Source organism: Heterodontus francisci, chromosome 6, assembly GCF_036365525.1.
Source record: "Heterodontus francisci isolate sHetFra1 chromosome 6, sHetFra1.hap1, whole genome shotgun sequence".
Taxonomy (NCBI): domain Eukaryota; kingdom Metazoa; phylum Chordata; class Chondrichthyes; order Heterodontiformes; family Heterodontidae; genus Heterodontus; species Heterodontus francisci.
In genome coordinates, this window is record NC_090376.1 from 37,452,814 (window position 1) to 37,462,775 (window position 9,962).

Sequence of the window (9,962 nt, forward strand, 5' to 3'; positions counted from 1 at the left end):
ATCAACACGAGCAGAATTTCTCATCCACAGCTGTTACAAAAATTTCTAAATTCACTTGTAACAGCCCTTCAAAACACTCCCACAGGGGATGCTGAGACCAAGTGGGCCCACATCAGAGACGCCATCTATGAGTCAGCTTTGACCACCTACGGCAAACGTGCGAAGAGAAATGCAGACTGGTTTCAATCTCATAATGAAGAGCTGGAACCTGTCATAGCCGCTAAGCGCACTGCACTGTTGAACTACAAGAAAGCCCCCAGCGAGTTAACATCCGTGGCACTTAAAGCAGTGAGAGGCACTGCACAAAGAACAGCCAGGCGCTGCGCAAATGATGACTGGCAACACCTATGCAGTCATACTCAGCTGGCCTCAGACACCGGAAACATCAGCCATAAAGGCGGGGCTAAAGTATGGCGAGTCGAAGAGACTTAGCAGTTGGCAGGAATAAAGACAAAAGCGCAAGGGGAGAGCCAACTGTGTAACAGCCCTGACAAACAAATTTTTCTGCAGCACCTGTGGAAGAGCCTGTCACTCTAGAATTGGCCTTTATAGCCACTCCAGGCGCTGCTCCACACACCACTGACCACTCCAGGCACTTACCCATTGTCTCTCAAGATAAGGGGGCCAAAGAAAAGAAATTCTGTGTCCTTGATTGTGATTTGACAATTAATTTCTTATTATATTGGTGCTTTAGTTAAGTACATGTCTGTTTAATTTTTAGTCCTGTCACTAGCCCTGCTAACTGCTAAATTTCCTGCTTCTTGTGAGCACTGCCTGAACATAGGAAGAACAGGAAAAGGAGTAGGCCATTCAACATTGAGCCATCATGCCATTGAGCATTCCATCTCCTATTGTCACAGAATGAATATCAAAGAAAGCTTGTTTTTATTGCTGCAGTTTGGGCTCTTTTCTTAACTTTAACCTTCGTTAGCTTGACAGTGTGAGTGTGCTTCTCTATATTTATCAGGCAAACATTAGTTCATCTCCATTTAGTTAAGAACAAAGGGATTGAATTTGCTCAACCTTTCTGATGTTACAACACCATATTCAGGATTGGTGAGAACTTGCTCAGGGCAGAAATCAGGGTGGGAACTTTTTCCACTCATTAAAATTTACAGATCTGTGCATCTGGCGTTGAGGGTAGCTCAGGTTTGAGGCTGCTACATTGTTAATGGCCAAGGTTTCATACTTTAATCGACCGCCTTGTAGTGGAGAAACCAAAGTTTTTTTTAAAAAAGGCACTACATTTTTTTGGAGCATCTCCTTCTGCTGGCCTACTAATACTGTGGCTGCTTTCTGCTCTATTTTCCTCAGACAGGTATTCCAGTTGATCAATAATGGCCTGTGCACTTGCCCAATTTACATCACCCCTGTAATTCAACATGGGAGCCCTCTGGATAGAAGTCCTCCCCTGCTGTGTGTACAGTAGCACTGGAGGCCCAGTAGAAATTTGTCTCCATGGGTGAAAAATTGGGCTTGTTAGCACACATTTTTGGACACTGTGAATCCCCTTAGAGCTCCAAGTTGGCATCTGTGGTGCTCCCACACATTTCAGGGTGAATCAGGCCAGATGTCACATTGGTGAGGGTGTTAGCGTGTGCGGAGTGAATGTCCACATGAAGTATGCAGAATAGGCAGATCACAACATCCGATTTGATGCCAGCAGTGCCATTTTGGAACTCAATGCTTCAGTCAGCGTGCGCTCTTAACCTTGCACAAATGCATAAGCGTTCAGAAGCAGGAAGAACCCCCCCCACAACCCCCACCCCCTCCCCCCGGTCCCCCAACAGTGCTATTTAAAGGGATGATCAACGACTTACAGGTTAGTTGCTGGTTTATTTCTTCTGACTGTTGCTTCAAATCTACAAGTGTTTGATGCTTTCTATAGTTGCTTTAAGTTGCAAAAGTGGCACATGCTGATGGAGCTTTTGCTGACTTCAAGGCTTCTGCAGACATGAGTAGGTATTCCCCTTGCATTACAGCATTGCTTGAAGAATGAACAGTGCTACACAGAGCAAGACAAGCTTCTGGAAGAGGGAAGAGGGAGGAGGGGGAGAAGGGCTGTCAGCGGGAGTGTATATCCACCTAGCATGTTCAGCTCTACCTGAGCCTCAGTGAGGAACAATGAGGGTTAATTTCATCCTCTCCCCTGCGCGACTTTGGTGGCAGGGAGAGGCAGGATGGTGGCGGGGGGAGGGGGAGGGGCGGGGACCCTGCCACATTCCTGGTTCCACCCAAATGACGTCTGGGGCAGGAAGGCCTGTAGACAGCCTTCCTGCCCTGCCACCAATTGAAGCCTTTAGTGGGCAATTAATGCCCAATTAAAGGCCTCATCCTGCCACCGCCAGAATTAGGATGGTGGCAGGTGGGCCTGTTGCTGCACGGAGAGCACGCCAAGCAAACCTGTGCGGGTTGCTTGCCGGCTCTGAGGTGGGCCCGGGGGTGAGGTCCCTTGTTAAAAGGCAATTAGTGCCTGATCAAGAGATTGGGAAGAGGAGACCCGCTGAGAGCTATCCCCCGCCCTTGCTGCCGACCCCCCTACACCGCCCCACCCCATCCCATGATTCCCACCCCGTGAAACCCCTCCCGCCCTGACTCATCTGTGGCCTGGATCCAGCACCTTCAGTGAGGTCCAGTACCAGCAGCAGCCACCGCCTCTGAGGTGGCGCTGCTCAATTAAGGAGCTGCAGGCCTCTGATTAGCTGGCAGTTCTCAGAGGATGGGACATCCGTCACTGGGGTCCTTAATCGCTGGGAAGGCCCGTCGCTGTCCACTTAAGTGCCTAATTGGGCCGTCCCCAGTGGAGGCAATGCGGGGCTCTCGCCTGCGCTTTAGCTGCTGGCCAAGACCCCCATCGTCCAGGTAAAATGGCCTATATGTGAGATATCTATGCTTCGGTAAGGACAACCTCACTGAAATCTGCCACCTGTTGCAGCCACAACTCTAACCTCAGAGCAGAGCAAGGATGGCATTGCCAGTGGCTGTGAAGGTGACTGTGACCATGCACTTTTTTGTGTCTGGTCCCTTCCAGGCTGGAGCAAGAGATTATTTGTAACATCTTGCAGTTTGCCATCCATTATTATGTTCAGGGTGGTCATTAATACTCTCTATTCAATGAAAAACAACGACATTTCATTCTCTCTTGCCAGAGAGAAGTAGGTGGAGCGAGCATGTGGCTTCGCTAGGATTACAGGCTTTCCCATGATGCAGGATGCTGTTGACATCATGCACATCACTTTGCAGGCGCTGCATGTCCACTCGGTCCAATCTTACAACCAAAAGGGATTCCACTTCTTCAACATCCAGCTGCTGTATGACCATAGACAGTGCATCATGCAGATCAAAGGCTGGTATCCTGGTAGCAGTTATGATGCCTTCATTCTGCGACAGTCCACTGTGCCAGCTATATTTAAGCCACATGGCGAACCAAAGGGTGGCTACTGGGGGACAAGGGCTATCCACTGACGATATAACTGATGGTTCTGGTGTGCAACCCATGCTGCCACACTAAATGAGCAGACCATTGGCATGCTGAAACAATGCTTCCGCTGCCTGGACTACTCTGGAGGTGCTCTGCATGCTGCACAACCTTGCCATCATGAGTGGACAATCCTTACCACCAGCTATAAGGCAAGCAGCTGAGAAGGAGGAGCATGAGGAGGAGGAGGCAACTTAGAGAGCTCATTTCTGGCTGGGCTGTCCATGAATAGCTCATCTGAGTGCAATTGCGGTAATCGCATTCCCAATTCCTCATTCGTCAACAGTCCCACACCTTACCTTCCCTCTGTCATTGACCATCACTGTGTCTACTTGGCTACAATGCAAAAATAAAAGCCACCACAAAATAAACACTCCAAACCAAATTTAGAAATCAAATCATGCCATATTGCATACAAAAGTCAACTAATCACCCTTGTGCATTCCCTTAGTGCCTGTCTTCTGTGTGCCTTTGCCTGGTATAGTGCTTCTATGCAGTGCTGCAGCATGGCAGGTGGAAAGCTGCTGACTTTCACTGGGGAACGCTGCTTTGGAGGACAACCTCGAGCAGCTCTGCATCTAGGAGGTCCAGCTTCAGACTGCACCATCTCGGCATGAGTGACAGCTGTCTGGACTGGCTGACTGACAGGCAACAGCAAGGACATTGGCAGAGTGGCAGGGGTGGAAGGATGAATGCTGTCTTCCTGAGAGAGAAAAGCAGGTTTGTGGCTCTATGGAGCTACTGCCATTCCCATGGGGTGGCGCCTCAGCAATCCTAGTGATCTGTTGGAGGACAGAATGTTGGACTGCTGTGCCACCTTGCAAGCCCCTTTGAACACTGCAATCCATAGCTATGATGGCAGTAATTTGAGCTTGCTTCACTTTGGGTTGCAGCTACTTGTGCTGCAGTGGAAGCTGAGACATCAGACGGTGCATCGTGGTTGGGTTCACATGTGTACTATCAGAGTTGGCCACCACTTTCATGCTGAAGGGGATGTGCTCCAAGCTTTGTGCAAAGTTAGTGCTGGACTCCTTCATGCTCCTTGACATTGACCACAGGCTTCGCAATGCACCAAACATTTTGTTGTGCGTAGCCATCAGCATTTTTCTGTAGGTGCCTTATCAAAGTGCTCATCTTGATCCTTTGCAGCAAAACCTATGTGCAATCACACCCTTTGGCGAGCTGGCACCTATGCTATCGTTGCCACCTAACCTTGCTGCAACCCACTCATGCCCAATGTCTCATTAAGTGCAGATCCCGCCTATAATTTCTCCTCTCAGATACGACCAGTGTCAGTTTCTGAGCTGGTGGCTGCAACTGAGAGATCAAGTGACGGTGCTGTGTTTTCATCATCACTCTCTTCTTGGTGTTCATTCACTGCCTGGCCAGGTTGCTCCTCTTGGGCAGCTGAAAGGAAAAAGGCACAAGGCTAAGGTTGTTGGTGGGGGAAAGCAAGAACTGCATGCTTACGTCATCTCCAGCTTGTAAATCAGAAGAGAGTGTAGGATGACAGTGAGTTTTTCTCTGCAATTTCCAGAGTGCTACTGTCACATTTTACTCTGAGGTAGCCAGTGAAAATCTTGCCTTCTGTATTGATTGGTATAGGTTGCTTCCAAACAACTTCACATTCCTGTTGGAAAAATCCCTATGGCTGGAATTTTACGCCCCGAAAATGAGCAGGCTGGTGGCGCGAGGGTGGGTTGGGCATAAAATTGAGTGGGAGGTGGTGGGTGGGGCCCGTTCCCGATTCCTTCCTGCCCCCATTGCAAATTTACAGCGGCGGCAAGAAACGGCCCTCCTGTCCGAGGCCATTCAAGGCCCTTAAATTGCCAATTGACTGGCACTTAAGGGCCTCCCTCTGCCGTCGCGGGTATTTTACCTTTTGGCTGACAGGCAGCCTTCTTCCCTCAGCACCCTGCGCCCCATGAAGGGCTGACCCAAAACACCAACCGTCCCCAATGCACAACACTCCCCCACCCCCCCAACTGACCCGTTGCCCCACCGGGGCCCAACCGATTGACCCTGGCAAGGCCCTAAAAACTTACCTTTGTTCCAGGGCCATCCTTCATCTTCCTTCCGATGGCTGGGTGTAGTCCCAGCAGTGGCCACCGCTCCCAGTGGCGCTGCTTGGACTAAGAGCTGCTGGCCTGCTGATTGACCAGCATCTCCATTAGGCGGGACTTCCTGCCTCAAGGAAGTGAAAGTCCCGCCCAAGACCAATTAAGGATCTGGGGACCATAAACTCCAGTTTGGCTCCAGAGGCCAGGGGGAGGGGGGCTTGCCACCGAATCTTCAGCCTGTGGACAGGGACCCCCACCCAATGAAAAATTCCAACCTATGGGTAAGGAGGCAATGGTATGAATGGTTGACGTGTGTTATTCCCAGCACCTGGGATGACTAATAGAGGTTGGCCATTTGAAAACCACAAACATGAAATATTCTTTGCTTTATTTATAGCTATTCCTAAAATATATTTTATTCTAAATAACTTTCAAAAGCTAGAATGGTTTTAAAACCCTGCAATAAATCTCTCTTTTTTTAGACACATAAGGGCTCCCACTGCAACATGAGGAAGCCTCTTGTCAAATACCAATAAGCTTGCAAGCTGACACAAGTTTTGAAAATTGACCTTTTTGTGCTTTCTGCACCACACCTTTTGGCTGTCTGATTCCATAACACTCAACAATCATTTAGTTGTTGATCCCTGAAACTATTTCATAACCACCCTGATTGTGAAGCAGCAGTGCTAATTTTCTGTTTGTGGCTGTGACAGGTAGAACATGTTTCATGAATAGATTTGCAAAGTTGCTTATTTAAAAAATTCTAATGTGTATTCATGGATCTCCTTATTGCATTTTACACTTCTGTGCCAAAGCTAACCATTATTTTGTTATAGCCCTTAGAAATTTAAGGAATGTTTTGCATATGTGTGTATATATAAAGCATATCTCTTGTGGCATTCCTGATCAGAAGATATGCTGTTTTATAATCATACAATCTTATAGCACAGAAGGAGACTATTCTGCCTATCGTGCCAATACAGCTCTTGGTGAGAGCTATCCAAATAGTCCCACTCCCTTGTTCTTTCCCTATAGCCATGCAAATCTTTCCTTTTCAAGTATATATCCAATTCACTATTGAACCTGTTTGCAGCACCTTCCAGGCAATGCATTCCAGGTGAGCGTTCTGGATGTGAGTTAGATCACCCAGCACACCATCTACATCCATATATAGATGATAAAACTCAGTGCATCTCTTCCTTCTGCACATAATCTAGGCTAACACTCTAGTGCAGTTCTGAAGGTAAGTTGGATTGTCAGAGCTCAAGTTTGCCATTTTCAGTTTTGGTGAATGTTATAAATTTCATGGCACCATTTGAAAAGGACCAAAGAATTCTCAGTGTCCTGAAAAATATTTCTCCCTCAACCAATACCACCAAAAACAAACATCAATTGGTCATTCATCTCTGCTGTTTTGTGAGAGGTTGTTGGCACATTAATAGCTGCTGCATTTACTTAAAAAAGACAAATCACAGCACTTCAAAACAAATATATGTATATGGTTTTTGAGTATTTGACAGCCCAAGGGGTTTTGTAAATTCAAGTCTTCTTTGAACTGTTTTCCTGCTCCCTAACTTTAATTCTTACTGTATCCCTCGAAATACCTTTCTGCTTCTCCTTCTTGCTTTGCTTTTCTTGTTCTCCCTCCATGAGTGTAACATTTTTCATTGTAGTGCCTTAACTGACTTTCGCTCCCTATTCCTTCTTCCTGTCACTTTTCTCTTGTATCTGTTTCTTATGGCTGTCACATATGTATTCATTACTGATGTACCAGATCTCTATATCTTAGCATTTACTAAAGTCCAATGGTATACAGCAAAATGGCAAGGCCTAACAGTGATGAGAAAATAGGGCATGCACAGCTTCTGGGATATGGGGTCTGGCAGTATTTGGGGGTGAGCTTAAGCAAAAAGCAGCAATGAAGGGCTGTGCATGCACAAAGACCCAAGAGAGGCATGGAGGGGCAAAAACTTTACCCAATAAAAATCAAGAATGTAGGTGGACTCGAGTAACTTCAGGAAGGGAACAAATCAAGGCTTCATCTCATGAGAGTAAAAACCAGTGGGGAGAAAAGTTATAAAAGAAATTTATAACAGTATGTGAGTAAGTTTGAGTAATTTTAGTTACTTTCACTGATTGCGTTGAACCTGCAGTTGTTATAGTGTGGTTTCCACAGAGCCAAGTTAGCTACTTAGAACGTTTATTAAAAAATTTTGATTTAGTAGTTTCTGTTAATTTGTTAATTCACTATTGGCAATGGGAAAATATTTTTGTGAATCAGCAAGGTTAATATGATAGGTAACGGTCATTAAAGCCAATCATGACTTCTGAAGTGTGCTGACTTTCGTGCACATGCTTTGATATCCTGCAGATTTTATGTTAGATCCAAGAAATGTATATAATCAAGCATAAAACAGTGAAGGATTTAAAATGTTATTTTGTTGTTCCAGTGATACATCATTTTTCCACAAAAGAACGCCGTATTCAAGCAATAAAGGAAATGGCAAGGATTTTGCGAGTAAGGGGGAAAATTATGATCTATGTGTGGGCAATGGAACAAAAGAGACGTAAGTTTGAAAAGCAAGATATTTTTGTTCCGTGGAACCCTACACCCCCACCCTCAAAATCATCTGGATCCAAAATCCTAAATGCAGAAGGTAAATCATTCCAACACAATAATAATCATGATGTCTTTCATAAAGGCAAACCTTTTAATTCAAATAAGCTGCCAAACCATGAACACAATATGTGTGAAAATCACATAAAAGCAAACCGAGCATCCTGTTTGGGAATGGTGAATACATTACTAGTTGAAAAATCTTTAAAGTTATGGCTATTTTCTCAGTCGCTGAATCCTGCACTACAATTTAGCAGCAATAATAGAACAAAAACCCTCAAAGAACTATCGATGTTTCAGGATTATACTTCATTTAAAACAAATAGTATGATAAATTCCTTTGAACAAAGCAAAACAAACCACGTGACTGGATTTGCTTCTAATGTGTTCTCCTATGGGCAAAGTTCTGAAGATGTTTTTGATGTCCTTTCCAAGTCACGAACACCTAACGATTACAACAATTCAGAGCCAAACACGCAATTCTTTGAATATTCATGCACAGGATCATTTGAGATCCAAGAGTCTTCTGGTATATTTCGTAGCTGTGCTGAGGTTTCCTTGCCTGATCTTACTTCACAGCCTTTGTTCCAAAATGAGTTCCATAACTGCCCCAGTGAAAATAAATCAGCAACCAGCTCCACCTGTGAGAACAATATCCACTGTGGGCATCCACAAATACAGAGAAATCTGACTACTGACTCAAGTGACTGGCCTTTGGAGCCTCAGGTATTGGCAAAGGACAAAAAGGCTCAGATTAATTATAACAGTACTTGCCTCAGATACTATCATGTTTTCAAACAAGGGGAGCTTATTGAGTTAATTGAAAAGTACATTGAAGATCTGCAAGTGATTCAAACATACTATGATCATGCTAACTGGTGTGTGGTTGTGGAAAAAGTAAGAGTTTGCCAAACTTGAGATAAGATCACATCACAAGCTTACCCTAAGAGTAAGGTTTGTAATTAGTATTAATCATTTTTGCATCTTTTAGAAGTGTTTGTGGATATTTTCATGTGATTTTATTTAATTTGTGACTTTGGTGTGCCTTTAACATTGCAGATAGTGATAATACTTGAACAATACTTTGTAACATGCACTGCCAAATGTTACTACTGTAATGGATAAAACTGCACTCTTAATTCAAATACTTTAACTTCATTGGTTCATGTGATTTAATTACTAATATGGCAAGCTACTAGCAAAACCATGCTAACTTATTTTACATTGTAATAAAATATACAATTAACCAATAAAGATTGTGTTTTTACATTTATTATGGGAGCTGCATGCCATAAATACCCTCAGATTAAAATATTTTCAGCTGGAATGTTTGTAATATTTTCCTGTCTGGTCACAAGAACAGTTTCTTGTCTGATGTTGTCATGGCTACTTTTGATTGCTGAACATTCTATGATTCAAAAGTAGAATGTCTAGCCTTAAGTTTGATAACTGGCTCATTTGATGAAACTGACTGGTATTTCTGCAAAATTATCTCCAAGGTCATATAGTTGGGTGACCTGGATTCCAGGCAGTACTGATCACAATCTTCCTGCTAGTGGAAGAAACACTCTCCTCAAATCAACTAATGATCTTTATAAGAAATACCAAAGTCAGACTAAGTCCCAACTGAAATCCTGCCACTTAAGGAAGCTGTTAAATTCATAATATGCTTTTAACGTTTAATTTGGATTTCTAGGAAAGCTTTGCTCAAACTAAGGGCTGGATTTTACATTGGGCGGGGTGGGGGGGTGGTTGGTGGTGGGGAGCCATCCACTGGCCGAAAAGTCGGTGACAATCCCGCCTCCAC

At 44.6% G+C, this 9,962-nt stretch overlaps 1 protein-coding gene across 4 annotated transcripts in view; it reads left to right on the forward strand.

The window, feature by feature from the left end:
- The window catches only part of trmt9b (tRNA methyltransferase 9B), a 52,466-nt gene extending 43,115 nt beyond the window's left edge, over window positions 1–9,351 (forward strand). For all 4 annotated transcript variants that reach the window (XM_068033483.1, XM_068033486.1, XM_068033484.1 and 1 more), the window contains one exon: window positions 7,989–9,351. In XM_068033483.1, the coding sequence (XP_067889584.1) occupies window positions 7,989–9,073 (1,085 nt within the window). In that variant the 3' untranslated portion in view covers window positions 9,074–9,351. The remainder of the gene's footprint in view (window positions 1–7,988) is intronic.
- The last annotated feature ends 611 nt before the right edge of the window (window positions 9,352–9,962 follow it).